The sequence below is a fragment of the Danio rerio genome, chromosome 23, assembly GCF_049306965.1.
Source record: "Danio rerio strain Tuebingen ecotype United States chromosome 23, GRCz12tu, whole genome shotgun sequence".
NCBI classification, from domain to species: domain Eukaryota; kingdom Metazoa; phylum Chordata; class Actinopteri; order Cypriniformes; family Danionidae; genus Danio; species Danio rerio.
In genome coordinates, this window is record NC_133198.1 from 20,794,506 (window position 1) to 20,821,856 (window position 27,351).

General features: G+C 35.0%; 1 protein-coding gene across 7 annotated transcripts; it reads left to right on the plus strand.

Annotated features, from left to right (window-relative positions):
- The first annotated feature begins 123 nt into the window (after positions 1–123).
- On the plus strand, positions 124–27,089 carry nfascb (neurofascin homolog (chicken) b). 7 transcript variants are annotated; one of them, XM_068216883.2, is made up of 28 exons: positions 124–397; positions 4,800–4,869; positions 6,127–6,236; positions 7,647–7,752; positions 8,274–8,464; positions 8,546–8,668; positions 10,396–10,566; positions 10,813–10,924; positions 12,655–12,839; positions 14,130–14,261; positions 14,333–14,476; positions 14,559–14,670; positions 14,816–14,979; positions 16,479–16,626; positions 16,733–16,857; positions 17,008–17,109; positions 17,205–17,417; positions 17,490–17,566; positions 17,662–17,887; positions 17,979–18,094; positions 19,458–19,668; positions 19,741–19,863; positions 20,660–20,827; positions 20,919–21,050; positions 22,986–23,046; positions 24,081–24,092; positions 24,538–24,573; positions 24,654–27,089. In XM_068216883.2, the coding sequence occupies exons 3-28, from the start codon at positions 6,158–6,160 to the stop codon at positions 24,883–24,885; spliced, it is 3,501 nt and encodes a 1,166-aa protein (XP_068072984.1). In that variant the 5' UTR covers positions 124–397; positions 4,800–4,869; positions 6,127–6,157; the 3' UTR covers positions 24,886–27,089. The 7 variants fall into 7 exon arrangements, with proteins under 7 accessions (XP_068072984.1, XP_068072986.1, XP_073794879.1 ...); XM_005162102.5 differs by lacking the exon at positions 124–397 and adding an exon at positions 4,542–4,719; XM_068216885.2 differs by lacking the exon at positions 4,800–4,869 and having other exon boundaries at positions 167–397.
- Positions 27,090–27,351: the final 262 nt, after the last annotated feature.

The window sequence follows — 27,351 nt, forward strand, 5'->3', positions numbered from 1 at the left end:
AAGTGGATTTTAGTGGAATTAAAATATATCTCAAGCAAGCATAGAAATTTTCACTCAAAATTGTGCGGTGTTTTTAAAGTGCAAACATGGTGATTTTAGTGTTGTTTTCAGTGCTAATAAATCAGTCACGTAGTCTCTGCTCATGTGACTAGCAGTGACTGACATCAGTCAAGAGCTCTGTTTGTTATTTTGGACAGAATTTTTCCTCTGAGAGGGTATTTCACTTCAACCTCTTCTTTAAGGACACTGGTGGACTCCTTTTCTAATATACAGTAACAATATTAAGGTGTTGTGTTGTGGCATAGAAGAGAAAACATGGACAAAGAACACAATTATGATGCTTTAATAAACTGAAAACAGACACAAAGGAACATTGACTGAATCCACTGAAAAAAGGGTAAGGAAGATCATTTTTTATTTATTTTAAAAGAGAAGAAAGATAGAAAGTATACACTTATTCACATATATGATTTTAGCAGAATTTATTATTTCACTTCTACTTTTGCATTTAATATTTTCACATTTATTTATTAAGTTTAATGACAAATCTTTCGTTGTTATCTGGAACGTCTTTCACCATGACTGGTTGTAAAAGCAGTGTGATGATGTCACTGTCAGAAACACAATGTATGTTTGATTATGGTGGCCGTTTTCTCAGGCTTGAGCTGAGAGTTGTGAGTCAGCTGCTTCTGAATTACTCCTGTCATGGAAGAGTGTCAACAGCGAAGACTATCATGCTAAATATGATGTTTGTAATCTTCTTTTTTACTCAGTGTATTTAAGAGAAGTACTCTAAAATAGATATTAAAACAATTACGTATTTAAAGTTGCTCATGAGGTAGTAGATCAATAGATAGAAAATATAAACTACAGCAATATCTCAAGAACACTAAAAAACATTGAATGGAATGTCTATTGTTTTGTTTTAGGTTAGCAATTATCATTCACCAACAGCTATTTAGAAAATAAACAAATATCAATGTGTTATTTGAAACATGCTATTCATATCTTTGATTTAAAAAAGGCTCTGGAAATGAAGGATAAAAGAATAATTTTGGGTTCCCAAAAAGATCTTTTTAGTAATTAGTTCTTTAAAAAAAAAAAACATTTTTTTTCTAAAGAACATTGTCATTTATTATTAAGAAACTTTTGAACTGGAAATGGTTATGAAAGTTAAGTGTTCTTCTTGAAACCATCAATGCCAATTTTAAAGTGTGTAAATCCCAAAATTTTGGAAAAAAAATAACGATTTAAAGCACGATTTAAAGTATTAGTTTTCTTTTTGGGTTTCCCATTAATATATGCTTAATTATGCTTAAAGCACCTTAATTGAAAGAAATGTGAAAAATGCTAATTGATTTGATGTCAATTGACTACCTTGATGCCAAAAACGACATCTAACTGACTGCTAACATATAAAATGTATCCTGTAATTTTGTGGACACCAATATTAGATGTCCATTTGATGTTGTTTTGACATCAAAGTAGTAGTTTACATGCATTGTAGGTACGAATACAAATTCTAGTGTACATTTGCAATTAAGGCTTTCAGATGAAAAAAAATAAAAAAAAAGCTTTCTAAAGTTAAAAATTTTAAAGGTAAAAATAATACCATTACTGTCTTTAAAAAAAAAACAAAGTTATATTTTTACTGGTTATACTGACTGGTTTAGGCCTAAATATCCAAGAATTTTCTTTTCGTCTCAGTCCCTTTATTAATCTGAGGTTGCCACAGCAGAAATATCAAGCCAATTTTCATTTTTTTACGTGTTTTTTCACATGTTGTTCAAGTTTTCTGCTGGGTACTATTGATAGCTTTAGTAGTTTGCTGGACTAAAATAGTGAACATTATAGTTGTCATTTTAAGTATGAGACAGACTTTATCCTGCATTAATGATTGATTGATTGATTGATTTCATTTGACAAATTTACCAAAAATAAACAAACGAGTCCAATTAGACTAATTCATACATATTTTTAAAACTGTCAATGATCAAATACACAAAAAAGCCACAGGCTTATTCCATTGTAAAAAATGAATGGGCAAATCCCCTGAGTTTTCCCTCTGAGCGGTTATTTTATTTCAACCTCTGCTTTAAAGAAACTGATGGACTCCTTTTCTATATGTAAATGATTAATTTTAAGGCTTTTGTATCATGCTAATACAGTAAATGTTCATGCTCAGATTCAGTATCTCATGACAAGTTAAGCAGCATCTGTTTCTCTGAACAAGCTGTCGTGGTACTTTAAGGCTGAACTGATAAAACCCAGACTGAACAGAGCAGCGTATGTGTCCACGAGCACAGAGCTGTCATTGTCCCGTCTCTGGAGGAAGAGCTTCATTCAGGCTTTGTACAGTTTGGTGCATGGCACTGCAGTGCTGCCGATGGCACACGGACAGCTAGATACTGACCGCTATTAGATCATACTTATGAATCTTTTCACCTAGTGTGAGCTGACTCAAGAACTTTTTTGTTCCATCATGACTCTCGCTTTCGTATTAGCTCATCCACGGAGCGTATAGTATGACTGTATTTTATGTGTCCCTGCGTGCCTGAGCAGATGTGGGCTGAGAATGTGTTTCAGTCACCGAGGTCCTGTTTCCACCCACATCTTCTCCCCTGAGTCAAGCTCGTCCCTCTTGAATGTCGATTCATTCACCTCCATGTCTTTGACCATGCAACTCACATTTACACATTTTAAACTCAAATTTTAGAGGCTGATATAATCTTTGGCCCTCTTCACTTAGGGGTCACAAATGACATTTTTGAGCCTGGAAATTTAATTTTTATGCATCTATAACTATGCATTTATAACTTGTGACCCTCTAAGCCAGGGGTCACCAAACTAGTTCCTGGATTTTAGTTTCAACCCTAATCAAACACACCTGATCAAGCTAATCAAGGTCTTACAAAGTTTAGTTGAAACAGCCAGGCAGGTGTGTTGAGGTGTGACACCGGCCCTCCAGGACAGAGATTGGTGACCCCTGCTCTAAGCGATGAGGTCCAAAGGTAGAATTTCAGATTAAAATTTCTAAATGTGAGCTGCATGATCAAAACCTGAACCAGAAAGTGAATGAATTTACATTGAAATTGATATATATTCTTATAAATATGTAGAGATGCTTTTGTATTTATATACATTTTAGGGCTTTATTTTTTACTTGTTTATTTTCTTAGTTTTATTAGGTTTTAATTTTACATATACATTCTGAAAAGATTAGATAACAGGTTTGCATTGTAATCAAGCATTACAATTTTGTTAGAAAGAGAACACACACAGAGAGAACATGTTATGTTAGTCTGAATTTGATAAACTTAAAAATAAGTAAAGAATCAATAGTAATAATTTATAATACTTTATGCAAACATTTAACAACTATTACAATCTAAAATTATTGCCTGTCTGTCTAATGTGTGTGTGTTTCCCTGCCAATTTTGCTCTCTTGATATTTTATAGTGTCTTCATTGTTATGTACTTTGTGTAGTTTGTACAGCATGTATAGTTTGGACATTTGTTAAATGTATTTATTTTGACAAGGATATCACAATTACACTGGACAACCAAATGCATGCTAAAGTGTTTTTGCAGACTTGTTCATTCTCAACACCTGTCCACGGGAGGCTTGGTATAAAATGAAAATAAAATAGAAACATATACAATAATAAATATTAAAACACATTATAAACACACAAATAGTACAATTCTTTACATAAAATTGCTATAAGGCAAAAGAAAAGGCGGCATGATCAAACAAACTAATAGCAAACCATTTGTGTAAACACTGCTGCTTTTTTAACCACATTTTCCCCAAGTATAACTACTTTAAACATTTAAATTATTTTCTGATTTTAGGCTAACAGGTAAATCGTCACACAATTTGGTTCCTAACAGAGAAAACTGACCAATGTGGAACAAGACAATCACTATTAGCAGTTGCTCATTTCCATTGAACTTTCTAGGTTTGTAATCTTTCCTTTTTTATTGGCAGTTTAACATTTCTAAAACATAGCTAATGTGACAAAAGTCACCAAGCATCATCCTATTCTGGTTGAGCAAATGAGAAAACTTTCAGTTTTCAGTTATGTCTGTCTGACCGGAGAAGCTCAGAGGGCTGAAACTCTTTTATGTGCGCTCACTAATCACATGACTGCATTTAATTTTCACCGAGAAACAAACATTTCATTCACTGACTTAGCTTAGTTTTTCAGGACCAAACAATGAGGCCCACATATTGATGTCATAATCAAAAAGAATGCAAAATATCTGACGACTGAATTTGGCTGTACATGGCCTATGGCAAAGTGCTAACATAATTATGACATGATATAGCCTACTAATTATATTAAAATCAGATAATATTAAAAAACCTTTGAGAGACTATTTTAATACAAAAAAGCTTTATTGATTTAACCATCATGACCAATAATTCAATATAAACCATAAGGAGAGAGAGAGAGAGAGAGAGAGAGAGAGAGAGAGATGGAGGGGGTGGGACGTCATTCATGCTTCATGTGTAGAGTGGGCAAACGGATGAAGACAATGAAGAGGGATGTTAGTTGGAGAGGTATACATTACAGAAAGCGTCTGCTTGGATTAACATTGTTTTGGACCTTATTGAATGCAAAACTTCTGGGATTGGAATTACATTTTTGGATCATTAGCAAGTTAAGGCAGATTAGAGAAATGAGGAAACAAACTCCAGGCTTGGTATAAAAGGTAAACACCTAAAGATATAGTGACTGACAATTGTGAACATTTAATATAATGCAATTTTAATACATTTATTTTTATTTTAGTGCCGTGAAATGACCCGCTGACACAGAAAAAGAAGATTCTGTGAATCCTGTATATACTTCAGTTCAGTTGGTAGGCTATTTTGTTTTGTTTGTGTAATTAAGTTGTTAAGTGACCTTTACTAATGAATAGTACCTTTGATCACCAAACAAAATAATGTAGCTAACGTGACATGAAGGCCAACAAACCAAAATATGTAGCTTTTTCCTTTAACTGTTTTGCTTTAGCAATACTTAGCAATGCTAATATGTGGTTTAGAATTCAGCTTTTCCCACATTGGACATTAATAATTATGCATTTAGAAAACTACAAAAAAAAACCTTGTGCATTGTAATGAATTATTCATGAAAGAGGTTATTTTCATATCATTTGTTTTTTATCTTGGACTTTTATATTTTCCAGGAAACATATGAATAGGCTGTATTATATCCCTGCTGAAAAATCCAGCTTAAACCAGCCTAGGCTGGTTGGCTGGTTTTAGCTGGTCAACCAGGCTGGTTTTAGAGGGGTTTTGGCCACTTCCAGGCTGGTTTCCAGCCATTTCCAGCCTGGTCTTAGCTGGTTAGGCTGGGAGATGACCAGCTAAAACCAGCTTGACCAGCCTAGCCAGGCTGGGAGCCCAGCCAAAACCAGCTATGTCCAGCTTAAACCAGGCTGGTCAAGCTGGTTTTAGCTGGATTTAGCTGGTCATTTTCCAGCCTGACCAGCTAAGACCAGGCTGGAAATGGCTGGAAACCAGCCTGGAAATGGCCAAAACCCCTCTAAAACCAGCCTGGTCGACCAGCTAAAACCAGTCAACCAGCCTAGGCTGGTTTAAGCTGGATTTTTTAGCAGGGATGGGATTGATACTAATTTCATCCCATATTATTATACACATAGGGCCAATAATGCTAATAATTCCAATGTATAATATTCATTAATTAACTATATAAATACGATATACAAAACTAACCGTGTTTGGGGTTGTTTGTTCACTCCTCAATAAAACAAAAGTTTAAAATTGACGTACAGGCTACGCAGCTTGAATGCAAAGGATTTTTTAGTGGACGAATCACGTTTGCGTAAGCAAAAGAAGGCGGGGCTTAATATAACGCCAATGAAAGTTTATATACGAAATAGTTTGGTTTGCCTCAACTGCACATTAACGAGCATTTTAGCATCTACATTGTACATAAATTGAACAAAATTACACCAAAACGCTGTTTAACTGAGGGGGAAATTGAGTAAAAAAGAAAACAACATGCAAACAAGCCAAGCACGTGTGGACCAATGTTTGTTATTATTTAATACGGATTGTAGCACTGGTTCTAGTATTTTCTGTGTCGTCAGGTCACAGTAAGGCAGATGCTGTATAGCAGATATGAAGTGTTGGAGGATTCCTGTCATAATTACTGTCCTACAGCAAACATGGATTCTGGCCATGGAGATTCCTCCTGATGGTGAGGAACTGTGATTGTAACTCATTCAGATCTGTCTTTGTGAAGTTTATTTTGCTCACCAAGACTGCATTTATTGAATTTACTGTAATTTGTGAAATATACTTTACTCTGGCTATTCAAAGCTGAACTTTAAGCATCATTGTTCCAGTCTACTAATGTATATTGTAATCATTTATTAGCATAATTTTTTTGTATTAATGGTTGCAATTTCTTTTCAAGGATATGCAGGTTTTGTTGTTGATGTTAAGGTTAAGCTTTCCTCAGAAATATATATGAATATCCCTTTAACTGCCCCACCAAGATTTTTTTTACTTACTCCTAATATCGATAGTTAACACACTCGGTGCATTTTTTTTAAAAAACATCCCATGATTTCTAAAATATCAACCTTTACCAAATAGTTGAAGTGTTGGTTTATGGTAAAAGATACGGAACTAATACTTATACTGTAAAAAATCTGAAAATATGAAGCGTAAGGCCAATTAAAAAATATATATATTCAAAATAAAACATTTCTGAGTACTAAATCAACTTTATTTTTTTAATTCCCTGCTGAAAAATCCAGATTAAACCAGCATAAGCTGGTTGGCTGGATTTAGCTGGTTGACCAGGCTGGTTTTAAAGGGGTTTTGGCCATTTCCAGGTTTTAGTTGGTTTTAGCTGGTCATTTTCCAGCCTGACCAGGTAAGACCAGGCTGAAAATGGCTGGATACCAGCCTGGAAATAGCCAAAACCCCTCTAAAACCAGCCTGGTCAACCAACTAAAACCAGCCAACCAGCTTAGGCTGGTTTAAGCTGGATTTTTTAGCAGGGTTATGCCATAAAATATTTCAGATTCTCATTTAACATCAAATTTATTTATTTATTTATTTATTTTTACAGCAAAACCAAATTCAAGTGTAGCAGTGCAAGAGGATCATATTTGTTAGATTTTTGTGTGTGTAATGCTGTGTAGTGTAAACCATTATGTAAAGCAGTCATTCTTTAAATGACTATAGCAGTCATTATTTAAAACAGTAAACACATGGTCAACCGTTTGGCAGAGCGGCAGTCAAAGGGATATATGAAGAAAATGAAATAAAATGTTTTACACTGATACTAATAAGAACTCTGAGCACCAATAATTACTGATCATAATAGGGTGCTAAATCATCACATTATTACAATTATTTCTAAAGGATCACTTAGGTCTGGAGTAAAAGTAATTAAAATTCAGCTTTGAATCACAGGAATGAAATATATTTAAAAATGTATCACAATATTAAACTGTTATACTGTTATATTGTTTTTATTTTGATTAGAATGATTATTAATTAGAGTTAGAATGTTTCCAAAGTTTTGACTGGAAGTGCAGGCATTGTCTTTTTTAATGTGTTCAAATATTGTATTTTTATATTCATTTCCATACAGTCAGACAGCCGCCAATGATCTATAAAGAGAGTGTTCAAGACTACATAGTAGATCCGGTTGACCCAATCATAGTGGAGTGTGAAGCAACAGGGAATCCACCTCCAGTGTAAGAACATCTCCGGATCTTTCTTCCTTTATGACCTTTGCTTTCCCATGATTTTCCTTAGTTTGTTTGGGTTATTCACCTTTTTCTACATGCGTCTTCTGCATTTCAAATTATAGATTGCCATTTCAGTTTAAAGAACTTCCAGTCAAAAGCACTGTGTTTTGCATCATACTGCTGCAGAAAGACTTGTTTGAATTTTTGGGGTTATTCAAGGTCTTCTGAAAGTCATTTGTAAAGTTTATTAAAATGCCTTTTTGACATTCGATGGATGATAATAAAGTGAGTTGAAGATAATAAAGTCAGATCATTCTAGCCAGTATTCATTTATTTAGTTTTTTAAATTGTTTACCATGTAACAGAAGCTACTTCCATAATTCACATAAAGTATAATGGGACGTACTGTAGAGAAAGGTGGATAATATTGTGCTGATGTATTGATTGATGATGCTGTAAAATGTATTGGTTAAATTTGAATAATTTAAAAAAATGCTGATGATCATATGATCACACCCTGTACGTAGCTTCACATGGACGCGTAATGGAGTTTACCTGAACGTGGCACGGGATCCTCAGGTCAGCATGAGGTGGCGTTCGGGCACATTAGAGATTTTCTTCTGGGGACGTCCTGACGATTATGAGGGCATCTATCAGTGCACGGCCACCAATGAGTTTGGCACTGCTCTCTCCAGTTACATCAATCTGCGTGTCTCCAGTAAGCCATAACCTATATGTTTGTGAATACACAACAATTGAGTTTAGTGTATTGATGTTTGAATCTATTTGCTTTAATCAGAGGCCCGAACATGGTTGAAGGAGTATCTGGAGCCAGTCACAGTAGTAGTTGGACTTCCTCTCATCCTTCCCTGCAATCCACCTGAAGGCCCTCCTAAACCAGACACTTACTGGCTGAACAGTAGTAAGTATAAGAGATTTAGATAAAGTGGTCTGAAGTTAGTCAGAGTTGGTTTTAAGCTGTGCAATGTAGATGTGCAGTAATGGTTTGGGATCAGTCATTTTATTATTTATTTTTATTAAGAGGGTTATTTAGCTGGTGCTGAAAGCCTTGTAGTTATTGTGTCCACACATCACTATGGTGTTCACGGAGACCCGAGTTTGATTCGTGGCCTGAGGTCCTTTGCAAATCCTTTAACCTCTCTCTGCTATACCCACTCTTTCTGTCAATAATAATAATAACTGTAAAAAATCAGCAAGGATGCATTACCTTTTTCAAAAGCAACAATAAATAAGGGTATTAAGTTACTACGATTTTTATTTTAAATAAATTCTGCTCTTTTGAGATTTGGGTTAATAAAGGAAGCAGGGAAAATGTACAAGGATTTTCAACATTTAAAAGTGTTTCTGGACCCCAAATCGTCATATTAGTAAACTTCTGTTGGATCATGTGACATTGAGGAATGCCGTAATTATGCTGGAAATTCAGGTCTGGCACCACAGATATGAATTTTAAAATATATTAAAATAGAACACTTATTTACTTTATTTTGCTATTTTGAATGGTAAAAATACAGCTTATTGAAACCAAAATTTCCCAAAAGATACCAAGTTCAAATATCATAATATTATTGCCTAGTCCTCCTAACTGTATAAATTATGCAGATTAATTAATACTAAAGCTACAAAGGTTAATAAGGTCACAAGCAAGGAGTGATTATATCCTTGCCTTTTTTAGTTAGATTAATATCAAATACACAGCTGGTAAACAAGAATGCATGGGTTCAATGCAATGATACACACACTAAATTCCTGTTTATTGAGAGTATTCAACAAAACTTTTGTACATAATTGTCCATTCAATATAAAAAAAAACACAAAATTTGGGGTTTGTGTATGAACTAAACTGAGCTCTTTCATGTCTTCTTGTACTTAAATGTTTTTAAAATTACCTACAATAACTACATGTAGTAACTACATAAATGGCCATAACTATTATGACTACTAAAGACTGTGCAGAATAGAATTTTTCAAGTCATATTTACATTAAAAGCTTCTATTAGGATTTTAGAATTATGGTTTGAATGTCTGTTGCCATATTTTACGCAGAAAACAAGATCATTTTTGTAATATAGCATATAATTGTGTACGCAGGCAGGAGAGCAAAGTCTTTTCACTAGAATGAAAATGTTGTTTTGAAAGACGTGCCTGAATAAAATTGTGTTTTTGCTGTTAAAAAGTTCAGTTTTGTTTTGCATAAAGTTGCTAGGCAAACAGAGACATGCATATTCAAAAGCACAGGAAAAAGGAGCGAATACTTAAATGCAAAGGTCAATGTGACCTTTACGGCCATTCAAGGTAGAAATAGTCAGAACTCTTGTGTTTTGTAATGTTAATAAAATAGCAATGTTAGAATGAAACATATACTTGTAACATGTAATTTGATATAAAAATAATAATGTTAGAATAAAACGGATACTTAAGCCATATAATTTAATATAAAATTTTAGTTATTAAAATACAAAATGACTGCCTCAGTATTGTTCTAGTGTGAAAGCACATGAAAAATAATAAACCTTGTGCTAATGCAGCAGTGGCCCCAACTAGGATGGTAAAAAAATCTGACATCTTTCATCAACTTCCTAAACATGCAGCCAGCTGTTTGTATCCAAGTTCATCTTTATTCCATAGCAATGTCGCCAATTCGTCAGGATCGTCGAGTGTCAAAGTCAGAGAACGGAGATCTGTACTTCTCCAGTATCGTAGCAGACGACGCTCTTACCAACTATGTCTGTGTGGCCCGTTTTCCCTTCACCAACACCATCCAGCAGAAACCACCCCTCATCCTGCAGGTGCTCACAGGTTGGTGCAAGAATCTGCTTTTTATTCTGCTTTAGAATTGCACTTCGTTTTAATATTTCTACTTGTGCCTATTTCTGTTTGTGTTTAGTTGAAGGAGACCATGATTAAAACATCTAACAGTCTAACACAATGGTGAGCTTTTCCTTATGCTTCTTTATTAGCATGCCTTAACTCATCCACTAACTATTGATAAATGCTTTGGCCAAGTTTATCCGATCAGAATTGTGTTATTTTATGTCAACTAAGCTCGCATGGCAGCACACACGGCACCCAAGTTTCTGAAACCCAAAGGAACTGCCAGCACAAGGATTGCGATGCTGGGAGAGGAGCTTATTCTGGAGTGTTTTGCTGCAGGAGTGTGAGTTTTAAAAGCATTTTGGTTGATTGCATGTCTATTTTTTGATTATTGGTAGATTGTTTGATTGTGTTGTTAAATCTCATGTTAAACATCTTTAATCTCACATAGAAATCTGATATATACATTAACAGTCAAAAGTTTGGGGTCAGTGTGATTTTTAAATGTACTATAAATACAGTACAAATTGTAAAATTGTAAAATGTTATTGCACTATACATAACTGTTCAAAAGGAGTTTATAATTTAATTTAATAATTTATTCCAGTGATTTTAAAGATCATTTTTCAGCTTCATTACTCAAGTCTTAAGTCACATGGTCCTTCAGAAATCACTTTAAAGTTAATTAATTATTATTGTTATTATTATTAATATTATTAATATTAATGGTAATAGTAATACAAGTAATCATTTAAAACTACTTACAATAAGAAAGCAGTTATTCACAATTTTTATATATATTTAACAATTTTTATTTACATTAAATAAATGCCACCTTGATGAACAGAATTCTTAAAAAAAAAAAAAAGGAAAGAAACTGGCCTCAAACTTTTGACCAGTAGTGTATATTGTTTCAGAATTGATATAACAATGTGTATATCCCTAAAAATCACACGCAGAATTAGATTATTTATTAAGGATTACAAGATAAAGTTAAATTAAAAGAAAAAGACAGTGTGTCCACTGGGTCTTAAAAAGTCTTAATGTCTTAAATTACAAAAAGTAAATGTTAGGTCTTAAAAAGTCTTAAATTCACTAAAATATTGTGTTGTAGGTCTTAAATCATTTTAAACAGGTCTCAATTTTGCTTTGTCAAAGTAAAGCTACTCAATTGGGCCGACGTCCATCCAATCGCAACAATCCATCTCGGTAAAACCTAATTTTTTATAATAAAGTTTTTTTATTGCAAGGAGATACAATTCACAACAGCTATTAGATATTTTTATAGAAAATTAATTCCCTATTAAATAAAGAAAAGAAAACAAATAACAATGATTCCTCATAATAATCCTAGTAATAAACCGATAAAAAAAACTTTGTATAAGTCTATATATATATAGTCAATTTCTATATTTGAATACTGTTAGACTCTTGTTTTTTGCTCTGTCGTATTTATTTAAGCTTATAATTTATTATACTTAATGCAGATGCACTGCATAGAAAAAGACTTGTTCGCCCCAGTCAATCTAAATAATGTAATCCTTCCAAACAAAGTTATTCAAAAATCATCTGGTGAAATTATATTCATATCACAATATATATCTCAGCAAAACAAAAAACTGCAATGTCAGGATATTTTTCCATTATCGTACAGCCCTAATATATGAAATATTTGTACATATATGTATATATTTATAATTCCATATGGCCATTTTGGAACTGTTTGAAATATATGTTTCATATAGACCATTTTGATGGCTGTAAACAATAACAATGGTCCTTACGTATTTCCTGTTTTACATTTTGAATTTCTATAGCTTCCAAGAATGCAAACAGGTCCACATATTCGTAAATAATGTTATGATAGCTGCTTTAACATGAAGGTATGATTAAATTGCCCCTTATTACAGTTATGAAATAGTTTGACAAAAAGCAGGAAATGTTCATGGACCCATGATTCTTATTTTAAGTGTGTGAAATCCAAACATGAATTTGTCATATGTTATTTGCTTGTATTGCCCTATATCAAAGTTCTACACGGATTTAGGTCTGATTCTCTCTTTTTCTTTGTAGTCCAACTCCCTCCATCAAATGGACTAAAGATTATGAAGAGATGACTATGACAGGGAAGAAGCTGGAGAATTTTAATAAGACGCTTAGAATAAAGAAGATCGCAATGGATGATGGAGGAGACTATATCTGCACCGCTTCTAACAGGATGGGCAGCCTGGACCACATCATCACTGTCAGGGTCAAATGTAGAATACTTCATTATTTTTATTACTGTTGTTTGTCACTAGTGGATTCACACAAAAACACACCTTCTGTAATTTGCTCATTTTCATGTTCCAAAGCAAATTATTATCTTGAATACAAACTGTAATGTTCACGCACAGGATTGCACTATATTTATCATCTATAATAATATGGTAGTTGTATATTTTAAAATTATATGTGAGCAAAGAAACAAACACGATAAGAGCCCAAAAGCACACACTGTGATGAAGCCTATTATAATTCAGTAAGAATAAATCTAAAGTTCACTTTATGAATAATAATAAAAAAAAATCCTCTATGCATATTTTATTATATATGAATAATATTTCAATCAAGATGTTTTTTTTAAATGAATATTTAACACCCCTTGTTTATAACAATAAATAAGTAACAGCGTACAAAAGACCTGTAACATAAAGCCAAACTGAAGTCAATATTCACTTAAAACTGCATATATTAGGCTGAATGTTTTATAGGCAGAAGTTCTATATTTACTCTGGTTTATTATTTTATTTTTGTGGTTTGTACGGTTTTTGTTTGTTGTTGAAACGTCTCTTTTGGTAAGCAAATCTTATATTGTGACATACTATTACAGTTTTTTTCAGCTGCCATTGCTCCAGTCTTCAGTTCCACCTGAAATATGCTGATGTGGTGCTCAATAGATATATTTTATTGTAATTATGAAAATAGTAGAAGTAATAAGTTGTGCTGCTTAACATTTTTGAGAAAACATGCATTGCTTTCAGCATTTTTTAAGCAGATTTTAAAATAATGGCATTTATTTAGAAAAAAATTCAACAGTAACTATTAAAATACAATATTTATGACAATAATATATACATATTTTTACAACTGTTACTTCTGATCAATTTAATATGATTAACTAGTTTATCTGTCCCGAAAGTACACTGTTAATCCTAAACATTACATGCTTTACAGCAGGGGTGTCCAAACTCGGTCCTGGAGGGCCGGTGTACTGCATAGTTTAGCTCCAACTTCCTTCAACACACTTGCCTGAACATTTCAAGTATACAGAAAGAGCTTGATTTGCTGGTTCAGGTGTGTCTAATTGGAGGTGGAACAAAACTATGCAGGACACTGGCCCTCCTGGACGGAGTTTGGGCACCCCTGGTTTACAGTAAAGAAAGAAAAACCGAAGCATACCAGTGTAATAAAATATGAAGATGAATAAATAAGAACTATATTTCATTTTAAGTAGGAATGACTAAATTAAGGTCCTATTCTCAATTGTCTTTGACTATTCTCTGCAGCGGTTCCGTTCTGGCTGGAGAAGCCTGAGAGTCTGGTTCTGTCTCGGGATGACGGTGGTAGTATGGTGTGTAGAGCTGATGGGATTCCTCGACCACAGATACAATGGCTGGTTAATGGAGAGCCAATCAGTGGTGAGGAAAAAGCAACAACATACTTAATAACAATAACAACATAACACTCACTCTTTCTGTGTTCCCATTAGATGCTCCTAGGAGTCCAGGCAGACAGGTTTCTGGAGACACTTTGACTTTCAGGGGTGTGGTTCCAGACAGTGCTGCTGTTTTCCAGTGCAACGCTTCAAACCCATACGGATATATCATGACTAATGCTTTCTTGGCTGTAATGGGTAAGAAGATGAAGTGAAAGTGTTAGGATGTACATACTAGTTAGCTTTAACAACTGCTTCCAACAGATCCTCTTGTCTGTAGACATGAAGCCTCGTCTGCTTGGTCCGAGAGATGAACTGTTTAAAACAACAGAAGGCAATCTCACTCTTCTAGACTGCCCATATTTTGGCTCTCCTAAACCTGTTCTACGGTGGTAAATATAGTACTTTGCTATCATTTATTCCTATTATCACATATGGAAGGATGAAAAGAGAAACTACTAGGTGTACTGTGAATTGTGAGTATTACAAAATGAGTATTAAATAACTTCTAAATATCCATATCTGTATGTACTCCAGGTCAAAAGGTGGAGTTGGTACATTAGAAGGAGGCCGTTATAGGACTCTTCCAAATGGCACATTGGAAATCAGAAACACAAAGTTACAAGATCAGGGTGCCTATGTGTGTGTTGCAAGCAACGTCATTGGACGAGATGAGAAAGAGGTGCAACTAGAGGTCAAAGGTCAGTGTCTGGAACAGATCAAAAAATAATATAAATATTACTCACATGCACTAATGTTTATTAAAAAAAAATAGTTTGAGGAAATGTCTAAAAAACAAAATGTTAATTAATTTGTTACTTTATATTGACTCTCAGTTTTACTTGTTTTTATTTTAAAGGAGCTTATTCTTCAATGCGGAAGTGCGCTTGTTTTTACGCTTGTTTTAAAACTTCAGATTCTGTTTGCAGATTCTGTTTGCAACATCAAGCAAATGAACGAGCTGTTTTTAATGTCTAAAATTAAATGAAAGTGAATGGGACTGGAAGTCTTGAGTCAAAAAGATTCAATTGGCTGCGCCTGCTCGTACACAAAGAATAAGGTCAAAATGTAAATTTAAGATCATTTTTAAGAGCAATGTAGGAACTGCTTGTAATGAAACTTAAAATGTCAAGACTTTCAGGATGTCTATGAAAGATTGTAGAATTATTTTTACGGGAAGGAAAATTTTGTCTGGAAAATCATAAGATGTTTTTTTATGTTTTTGTATGCCCCAGACATAACAAGAAATTTCTGCAGAAAAAAGCTGTTCTTTACTGGAATTAAGGGATATTCAATAGATTTGCATGTGTCAAAGGATTTCTAAAGTACAATGTGGAAGCAAAGAACATGGTTGCCTACGCAAAGTGCATTTAAAATCCTATAACACACAGCAAGCCGTTGATTATCCTGTTTTTTTTTCTATAGACATTTGCCAAAGTTTAGGCAAGTTTAAACTAGTAATGCTTTTGGCAGCTCAATATTTGACTGAGTTTTTGTCAGTATGATACATTAGATAGTTCCACTTTAAGTCAGTCACAGCAAAGTCCTCTTAAGCAAGTAATTTCACTCTGCAGCCATCTTTAAGACACCTCTCGGGCAGTATGCTCGGACATTCTTTCTGAATGTGGAAACATCAAATTCTCCAAAACTGCTTGCCAAGCTTAAGATTGAATTTGATATTAGGAATTACCAATAAAATTAACAACTGTGCCGTTTAGTTTTATTTCTAACCATCCAAATCACACAAAATCTGCAGAAATTCACGTCTGATCCAAGCCCCTCTCCCGGACTATCATCAGTCTATATCGATCAATGATTGGCTCCTCTACTAGAAGTTGAGCTTTATTCGCCATATAGTGATCGATGTTTGGCTCCTGTATTAGGAGGCAGGCTTTATATAGACCGTTACACTTTTCCCCATTCAAAAAGACACAAGTGACATGTCTTGTGTATTCTATAGTCTGCTCACAGGCACATGCTCGAGAGAGATCATGTAAATGACCGAGAGATATTGAATAGCTCATAGTAACATGTGTTAGCTACCTCTTCCCAAATATGTTTAGCGTGAGTACAATCAAGAGTACATACCAGACTGGTTTCAGTTCACTTAAGTCCCTCGTAGCCCTTGTAAGTAGTATTATGTCATTATTTTATAAACTAATCTGCTTGTTAAAATATTCAACTTGTTTTTATTTTCTAGAGCCCATTAAAATCATCCGCGCTCCACACAATACTGTAGTCATAAGAGGGAGTCTGGCTCGCTTTGACTGCAAGATTAAATTTGACACGTCTCTTGATGTCACCGTGACTTGGCTTAAAGACAAGAAGTTCTTGATCTTAGGAAGAAGGTAAACACAATTGCAGATGTGCATGCATAAGCATATGTGACATTTTTTCATTCTGTTGTTTTCCTTTTTTCAAATAAACTGTATCAAACCACTTTGTATCCTATAGGATGACAAAGGATGAGGAATCTCTGAGCATTGCTGATGTGTACAGAAGAGATGAAGGCGTCTACACATGCAGGGTTAAAAGTGAACTGGAGGAGGTCACAACTTCTGCTAAACTCACTGTGATGGGTAATCACATATATACTCTCCATTCATATAAAACACATAGACTCCCTGTATGCAGACTAAATGTGAGCACATTTATATATATATATATATATATATATATATATATATATATATATATATATATATATATATATATACTTTGGGTTTCAGACCGTCCAGACCCCCCAACTGACCTAGAGATATCAGACCCATCCGAAAGGAGCGTTAGACTCACATGGACACCAGGACTGAGCAACCACAGTCCTATTAAAGGTATTATCTGATGTCTTTATCATCATTTTTACAAACATAGATGCAATCTAAAGAATTTAGTTTCATACAGATGATTTTGATTGACTTTCTTACAGAGTACCTGATTCAGTACACCGAAAATCTCCTTGCTGACTATTGGCTGCTGCCGAGTGGCTGGAAAAATCTGACCAGTTATCCAGGAAGCCTCAATTCTGTCATTTTACAGCTGACCCCGTTTGTAGAGTACACATTCAGGGTCATTGCTGTAAATGGAATCGGTCCCAGTAAACCCAGCTGGGCATCTGAATATTACCAGACTGGTGGAGCTGGTAGGTAATTTTTTATTCTATTCTATTATAATTTATTGTATTATAATTTATTATAAAATATTGTGTATTTAGTGCCTGATGCCATCCCAAGAAACATCCAAGGACTGGGATATGGAGTGTTCAGAAATAACATGGAAATCAGCTGGGAGGTGATGCACTCTTGATTGATGGACGTCAATCATTTTAGTCAAAGCTGTTGCCTTTGTTTGGTTCTGTTAACTGTGCTATTTTGTTATATTTGAAGCCACTGGAGTACAGAGAATGGAATGGGCCAAAACTAGGCTATATGGTTTGGTGGCGACGGCGGGATTCAAGAGAGGAGTGGAAGAACTACACAACATACTGGTGGTGCAGCACCATCATCTACGACACTGACACCTTCACGCCGTATGAGATCAAAGTTCAGGCCATTAACTTTTTTGGTTATGGCCCAGAATCTCCTGTTGTTATTGGCTACTCTGGAGAAGATCGTAAGTTCACGTTTCAGTATCCAGTGGTTCTGTTCAGTGTGCATAAAAAGAGATTTCTTTCGGTTTTTAACTCATTGTGTTTCTCTGACAGGTCCAGTTGCTGCTCCATCTGAGCTGAGTGTGTCAGACATTGAAAGCACAACACTGACAGTCCACTGGGAGCCAGTGGCAAGAGCTGACATCATGGGGGAAATAAAGGAGTACAAAGTATGACTTCTTTGGTTTACCAAAACAAATGTTACTAGTGATATTTGGAATTAGTTCTAGTATCTTTAGAATGAGTGCTAGCTGCTAATCAATAAGTCAGGGGTGTCAAACTCTAATGCTGGAAGGCCACAGGCTTGCAGAGTTTAGTTCCAACTCTAATTAAACACACCTGATCAAACTAATTGTGTGCTTTAGGCTTGTTTAATACCTACAAATAGGAGCATTAAAGCAGGGTTGGAACTAAACTCTGCAGGGCTGTGGCCCTCCAGGATTTGAGATTGACACCCCTGCGATAAGTAGTGTGTATTTCTTAGGTACAAGTAATAATAAATAATTCTAATAAATAAATTTTAGTATCTATTGTACTTGTATTCGATAATAGCTTCCTTACTCCCAGGGCCATTTATATCGAAGTTGATATTAAGCTGCACCATATTGGTGTTTCGTAACTAGATATTTAATAATAAGTATCTATTTAAATTGTAATAGTATTTAATCAATAAATACTATTCAAACACACAGCAACTTTCATATTTAATGATTATATAATAAGTGCTAGTGTCTATATACAGTATACTATCAAGTATTCTTCATACCGTAGGGATCAGATCAATTTCTTTGGGTGAAATGCTTAACACTTCATTAAGCACAACTGGTTCGGGTTCTGTCCTCAGTTGTATACTATATCAATTATGAGTTAACTAACTTTGGTTTTTCATAAAGACATTAACTATTATTCTTATGTTTTCTATAGCAGGAAACCACAAATTATTTCCAAATTCTTCAAAAATAGTCGGTGATAGTAAATGCTAGGTTATTTATGAAATGCAATTTCAACCAAAACATTTTTTATCAGGTTGTAAACACCTCTTTTCTGCTGTAAAGTTGGGTATTTTAACATGGGAGTCTATAGGCATTTACTTTCTTTTGGTGCAAGCCCCCAGTGGCTAGTCGATGTATTGCATTTTCAGTCACTTTTGTATTTTCTTCACAAGGAAGAGTGGGAGGTTTCCTCTTGGTGGGTAATATTGTTCCTGGAGGGCCATTGTTCAGCTAAGTTTAGCTCCAACCATAAAAAAAAAAAATGCCATAATCTCTGAGACCTTGATTATATTGTTCAAGTGTGTTTGATTAGGATTGGAGCTAAACTCTCCAAGGACACTGGCCCTTTAGGATCAACGTTCCCAACACTCTTGCCCTATTAGATCATATTATTAGTTTCTAAAAATAAGTAGAATTAAACAAACGAAAGAACACTTTATTTGTTAAATGTTAAAATGGCTTGCCATATTATAGTGTTTGCATAGATTTGCTGAACAGTGAATAATAATGGCTGCTGATGGAGCTGTGTTTGTTTTTTTAGGTGTATTACTGGAGAGAAAGCAGTCGCCTGCCCTGGCACGTTGTGACCAGGAGGATTAAGACCAAAAGTTTTAAAGCTAATGGACCACGTCTGTCCGGGACTCTGACTGGTCTTGTCCCATTTAGTAACTACAAGATGTACATAGTAGTGGCTAATAACCGATATGAAGGGCCGCCCAGCCACAACATTGAGTTCCAGACTCCTGAAGGAGGTATGAGAGCATTTACAAAGCACATTGTATACATACAGGCACAAATTCACACATTTCTGCTTTTCATTCCAGTGCCCACCATTCCCAGATCATTCAGGATCATGCATCGCCACTATGACACCCTTTACCTGGACTGGGAAGAGCCTGCAGAACCCAACGGTGTTCTCACTGGATATATTCTCAAATATCAGTCATGTAAGTGCACTTCATTTTAATTTTTTAAGCATTAAGATAAGTGCTTTATAAAAATATTTTATATAAAATGGTATTTCATAATATTACCGTTTTCAAACAGACAGTTAAGGCCCACTTGTGAACCTTGGCAAGCTTCTGGCTCAAGATTATTTTAAATAAAATGCAAAAGCAAGTCAATAAAAACAATAAAAAAATGTAGTATGCATTTTATTTACTAGAAGTTTTGCTATTATTTGTATGACAGTAACAGTTTGAGCTAGTATGAGGGAAATAAACTTATAAAAATAAATAAAAGATTAACTGACACAACCTTTATTAACCATATTATTTTTCGCCATGTTTATGCTCTCGTGCTCACCAAGGCTGAAATTATTTGATTAAAAATACAGTAAAATTCTTTTAAAATAATTTAGTATGCAATTAATTCCTGTGATGGTACATCTGAATTTTAAGCATAATTCCTCCAGACTTCAGTGTCACGTCCAAATCTCATTCTAATATGCCAATTTGGTGCTCAGAAACATATCTTAATATTCTCATTTTGCAATTTTTTTGTGGAAACTGTTATACATTTTTGAAGGTTCACTGATAAATGCACTGTTAAATATCGCAATGTAACATGTCCAACATACTGTTTGCAAAGCTTCCAGTTTTGTCTTTCTAAAAAATGTTGAATTCCTTCAAATTGTTATTGCCTTTTTCATATTTTGATTATATTAACATATTAAAGTTGCCTTCTCTTTTGAAAATAACTAAGCACATATACACTTTAAGAATAACAATATCATCTCTGTAGTGAATGTCAGTGTGGGAATCCAGGTAGAAAACATCCCTCCTAACATCACTTACTTCTCTCTGCGGCGTCTTGACCGATACACCCGGTACAAGTTTTCTCTGGCAGCACAAACTGAGGTTGGAGTTGGCGAGGCTTTTACAGAGGAATCGCCCCATTTCACAACTGAGGGTAACTCGGTTACATTATAAGATCATCATTCTGTAAACACAAAACGGTTTCTAACACGTCTGCCTGATCGTGTGTTTGCATGCCTGAGCAGAATATACCCGGGATCAAGTAGACATCGTGACGCAGGGATGGTTCATTGGTTTGATGTGTGCAGTTGCTCTTCTTGTCCTCATCATGCTCATAGTGTTTTTCATCAAGAGGAGCCGAGGAGGAAAGTACCCAGGTACTAGATATATTACTTGAAGATAAGTTAATCTGATCACACTTTATTTTAAGGTACAATTGTGGCTATTAATAAACTATTAAATATGACTTTTGCCTCAACACACTCCTAATTTGCTGCTTATTAATAGTCATCAAGGTAGTAGTTGCATTTAGGTATTAGGTAGGATTGGGGTGTAGAATAAGATCATGGAGAATATGTATTGTAAGTACTATAAGTAATAAGTAATACTATAAGTTATAAGTACTAATTAACAGCCCATATCTTTATAATAGGCGGTAAATAAGACAATAGTTAATGGTGAGAATTGTTATTTAAACTAAAGTGTTATTATTTTTAGGCCCCATTTACATGGCAATGGATTTAGGTCAATCAGCAAAAGTTTATTATAATTTCTGCCTTCGTCCATACAACACCAGCATTTGTCAGTTCGCTGAAATGGACTATTTGGATAAGAGGGTATAGAGTGGAACAATTTTAAAAAGCTGTGTAGATAGGCAAAATAGCACTTCTTGGAAAGATGATGCCACAGTACCATGTGACAAGAGGGAGGAAAAACCTTGCACATAACAACCACTAACAACAACAATGGTCATTACAGAGCTGTGTTTTGCTGCAAATGCTGATAAGTTTATTAGCATTAGTACAACAAAAATTGTATTAGGACCAGTAGAGATGCATTGACAGTTACATGTGTGAGATATTCTTTAATCCAGTTTAGTTTACATCCGTACTTTGTGCGCTGAAGAAGAACTTCATACTCACCATAGATATTTACATTAGATGTAGCCTATGCTATAGTTGTCTATTAAAAGGAATGCGTCAATACAGCCGCCTTTTTAGTACAGGGAAGCGCTCTTTTGAAATGAATGTGGGACCAAGGTGTAGTGAAGGACTGGCCATCCAGAGCCAGAGATACACACACACACACACACACACACACACACACACACACACACACACACACACACACACACACACATATATATATATATATATATATAAGATCAGGAGTTTTTCAGGTGGTCCATATGCAAATATTTTTTTTAAATTACGAAAATTATAATTTTACATCACTGTTCTACATTTTACATAAAATGTATTATCCTGACTCTCTGTTAAATTTGATCTAATGTATGTCCTGAAACACACCCCCTCCCTTGCCCTCACTTGTTATTCTAACGGGGAGAGCAATTGTTTGTGAATGAATCTCCGTTATGAACGACTCGTTCTCTTAGCCGACAATAATACACGTTTCTGGCACCGCAGCATCTTGTTGGTTGTCAAATTTCATTTCCATTGTTTGCTTATTTTATTCAACAAAACTAGCTCAAGCCTATTATTTAGTGTGAGTTGGTGCGGCTTTGCCTTACGGTTAATGCAGAAATTTTATATATTATCATCAATATGTTAGCACATATGTTAACAAACAAAAGCCTAAAAAAGTAAATTTTATCTATGAAATGTTCTTTATGCTTTGTTTTCTTTGTTTGCTCGTTACTACACCCGTACAAAGCGCTGAAGTCTAGCATCTTCACATTGGCTTTAGTGAAGAATAGTGTGGTTGAATGACATTTGTCCTCGGTGCACTGTACAAATGTGGCAACGCTATTGACACATGCTCAGGGTCCGTATGCAATATCTAGTGTATATATCTATGTATACTCACTGTATTCTTCTGTGATTTTAATGTATCCTGGGGCTCTTTCTGTGCTTGTTTACAGCCCCACATATAGGTGTGGCATACATATCACATTGTTTTAAAATAGTTTTCCACCTTAACACTAAATTTTTAAAAACATTTGTTTATGGACACAACTGTTTCGGAATCTGCCAAAGAAATAAAAAATGTATCTTTGCTATCTGGACGTAGCGTTATAAAATACTGTTTATAATAAAAGTTTTAATATTTTGTATGTTTGTTTGTTTTATAAGTACGGGACAATAAGGACTTTGCACTGGAGCCGATGGATGAAAACGGAACCTTTGATTACAGGTGAATGTTTTTGATGAGTAGCTAAAAAATCATCTCTGGCCTTCCTGTTTGAGTTTAAAAATTATAAATGCTTTCTTAAACTGCTCCTATTATTCTGTTTAGGCTCTGAATTTAGTTTTGGAGCTAGGTTTCTTGTGAAAGGTTTATATGCAAGGTCAAAAAACACATTTAATCTCATTTCTCAAAGAATTTTGAATACCAAAACAAAAATTTTACAAATATTTTTTTTCTTTTTGTTTATTATGAAATATAAAACCCCTGATTTTAGACGTTCATTTAAATAATGCAGCATTTTTTGGTTGATTGTCCTCATGTTGCTTATAGCCTATAGGGAGAAAACTTCTATGACGAATATGAAATATAATTGTAATTGTAAAGCATAGCTTGAACTGGAATTGTTAACAGCTTGTTCCAGCAGATCAGAATCAAATCTTTCTTTTAGGATGTATACTTTATTTCTGTAGTACAGATCTTTTAGATCCATAAACAGCTACATTAAACACTACACAAAAGGTAAGATTTGAAAAAGCATAATAGTGGCACTTTAAGTCTGTTTATTATAATGGCATTTTATTTTCAGTTATGTACTTGCATGAAAACAGCATGTGAGGTGTATTAAACATTTGAAAATTAATTAATCTTATTATTTACACGAGGGGTGCTCAACCCTGTTCCTGGAGATCTGCCTCCCTACATATTTCAGTTGCAACCCATATGAAACACACCTGCCTGCAAAAATCAACTGCTGTTCAGCTCCTAATTAATTGGTTCAGGTGTGTTTGATCAGGGTTGGAGCTGAACTACGCAGGAAGGCAGATCTCCAGGAAAATGGTTGAGCCTCCCTGATTTACACCATCATATTATCGCATTAGCACAGGTTGATATAGAGAATACACTGTATATCACAATAATTATCCCTTTTCTCCCTCCCAAAGTCATAATTGATCCCTTCATTCATTAAACATTTCTCACTTTGTTCATTCCTCCTGTATTTTGTTTTTTTTTTTATATCTTTTGCGATTGGACCACTGAAGGTCTCTTGAGAGGTATGATACATGTGAAATATGTGTTTGTGTCCTATTAGTTTTATTTTAATAATCAGTTAACTTCAAATTGTCTAGACGGTTTTTATACTACTGTTCAAAAATTTGGCAAACTAATTTCAGAAGTGACACATTCAATTGATCAAAGCTGACTAACAAATTTGTAATGATACATAGGATGTTTCACTATACTGGAAAACTATCATGGTTCCACAAAAATATGAACATCTTTAACCCAATAAGATGACCTGAAATGTTTCTGACATAATGATCAAAGTATACTTTGAATGAAAAGAAATGTCACAATATTAGTGTTTTTACAGATTTTTTGAAAACTTTTGAATGGTTGTTTTTTTATTAATCAACTAGTGTCACAATTTACATAATTATTTATTTACATTATACTACTTTGCATAAACAATATTAATTGTATCTTTTTTTATATCAGGATAACACGAGTGTCCACCATACCTTATTCCAGACGGTTTGTATTTCTTCAATTTTCAAGCATTTTTTTTTTTGTATATCTGAGAATATATCTGAAATAAATAATCTCTTCCTCAGTGAAGAGGAAAGTCGTCAGGGACGAAGTCAAGGTGCGATCGAGCACATTAACAGAAGAACCAACAGTGACGACAGCCTGATGGAGTATGGTGAAGGAGAAGAGATGGAGTTTAATGAAGACGGTTCCTTCATCGGAGAATATACAGGCGTCAGTAAGAGGAACATGGACAGGAGCCCATATCATGACAGCTCTGAGCCCACATCTCCTGTGGCCATCTACTCTTTTGCTTAAACGCCCACATTATGTCACCTTTACACACTCAGACTGAGACTATGATCCATTTAATCTGTCAGACTGGCTAGAAATGACAATAGTATCTGGATGCAGCCTTTATGATGCAAGCTGAGGTTGCATCGCTCAGAGATGCAATGTCAGACACAATGCACTCAATGGAGTTTAGTGACGCATAGTGACATCACTGATGATTAGGGGTGTGGTTAGGTGAACAGATTAAAAAGCATTGGATGAAGCTCAGATTGCATCTGCACCGAGTTTGCAGCCAGATCCCTCTCGGAAATAAGGTAATTTAAAGAAACACACTGCTTATTTTGGAAATAGGCTCATTTTACATTTGAGCCTTACCGCTAGAGTAAAACAGTTGTGTTTCACCATTTTTTCATCCATTCAACCGATCTCTAAGTCTGGCAAATGCACTTTTAGATTAGTTTAGCTTAGCTTAGCATAAAACAATGAATTGGATTAAACCATTAGCGTCTCGTTCAAAAAAAAATTAACACATTTAGATAAATTTCCTATTTAAAGCTTGATTTCTCTCTAGTTACATCATGTACTAAGACTAACATAAAATGAAAAGTTGTTCCAACGTAATAATCAAGGTCCTTTGCTGCCGTAACATGGCAGCAACAAACAAAATGGTAAATGGCCGGCAGCTAGCTCTCTGCAACTCTCACATGGTCGCCCACTGAAGCTAAGCAGGGCTGCGCCCGGTCAGTACCTGGATGGGAGACCACTTGGGAAAGCTAGGTTGCTGCCGGAAGTGGTGTTAGTGAGGCCAGCAGGGGGCGCCCAACCTGCGGTCTGTGTGGGTCCTAATGCCCCAGTATAGTGACGGGGAGACTCTATACTGCTCAGTGAGCGCCGTCTTTCGGATGAGACGTTAAACCGAGGTCCCGACTCTCTGTGGTCGTTAAAAATCCCAGGATGTCCTTCGAAAAAGAGTAGGGGTTTAACCCCGGCATCCTGGCCAAATCTGCCCACTGGCCTCTGTCCATCATGGCCTCCTAACCCTCCCCATATCATGATTGGCATATCATCACTCTGTCTCCTCTCCACCAATCAGCTGGTGTGTGGTGTGCGGTCTGGCGCAAAATGGCTGCCGTCGCGTCATCCAGGTGGATGCTGCACACTGGTGGTGGATGAGGAGATCCCCCCCCATTGTGTAAAGCGCTTTGAGTGCCCAGAAAAGCGCTATATAAATGTAACGAATTATTATTATTATTATTAACCCAGCACTAGGGCTATTTTCAGATGCACAATTTCACTGTGTCTGATGCAGCTATGCTATGGTAGCAAAGTTCCTTGATTATTACGCTGAGATGAATGTATAATTGCTAGCTATATAGACCTTAAAAATATATATATATAAAAAAAAAAAATCTGTCAGTCTCAGTACATGATGTATACTGGATATTCAAGCTATGAATAGGAAAATGATCAACCCTTTTTTTTAAGCGAGATGCTAATGGTCTAATCTGATTTAATAATTTATGCTAAGCTACGCTAAAAGATCGGAGATCAGATAAATGGATTCGAAAACTGTAAAACTCTGGTAAAAGACTTGTATAATGAGCTTATTAGCGGGATGCTAATGGTCTAATCTGATTTAAAGATTTATGCTAAGCTAAAAGATCGGAGATCAGATAAATGGATTCAAAAACTGTAAAACTCTGATAAAAGACTTGTATAATGAGCTTATTTCCAAAAAAAGTGGACTGTTTCTTTAAGAGTAAAACAGTGTTTCTGGTGATTTACAGTAGAAGTACCAATCGTTTTTCAAATCCACAAATCATGTGCGAAAAAAGCCAAGCAAAGATGTGTTTATCATGTTGATAAGAAGACTGAAAGGAAATGCAAGCTTGATTCGCTGAACAAATGCATTCTTGTGTTATAAACTAATATTCAGAGTCAATTTACACAGCTTCACTGAGAGATGTTGAGTTTTAGAAAATCCCACAAAGCTTTATCTAACCAAATGACTTTTGTAAATCACTGATAGCTGCCAATAGTTATTGTCTATTTTATTTTTCTATGTATTCATGTGTATTTACTGTACTGTTGGTCACATTAATAGACTACAAGACATTTTTCCTTACACAAAATTCTATCTAACCATCTGCTGCTTATTGTAGTATGATGTATATGATGTCTATTGCATATTTTTTGAGTCTGGTTAAAAAAAATACTATCATAAGTTTTTTTGTCAATCATTCATTCATTCATTCATTTTCCTTTAGCTTAATCCCTTAATTATCAGGGGTGACCGCAGCGGAATGAACCGTAAACTATTCCAGCATGTTTGACGCAGAGGATGCCTTTCCAGCTGCAACCCAGTTCTTGGAAACACCAATTCATTTACTTTCTCTCACACACACACACACACACACACACACACACACACACACACACACACACACACACACACACACACACACACACACACACACACACAACGGCCAT

What these genes read in the sequence shown, in the direction of transcription:
- nfascb (XM_068216883.2), top strand. Translation starts at nt 6,158, where the DNA reads ATGAAGTGTTGGAGGATTCCTGTCATAATTACTGTCCTACAGCAAACA. An exon ending in CATCAATCTGCGTGTCTCCA is followed by an intron (nt 8,465 to 8,545) that starts GTAAGCCATAAC and finishes TGCTTTAATCAG; the next exon opens with AGGCCCGAACATGGTTGAAG. An exon ending in TGGCTACTCTGGAGAAGATC is followed by an intron (nt 17,888 to 17,978) that starts GTAAGTTCACGT and finishes TTTCTCTGACAG; the next exon opens with GTCCAGTTGCTGCTCCATCT.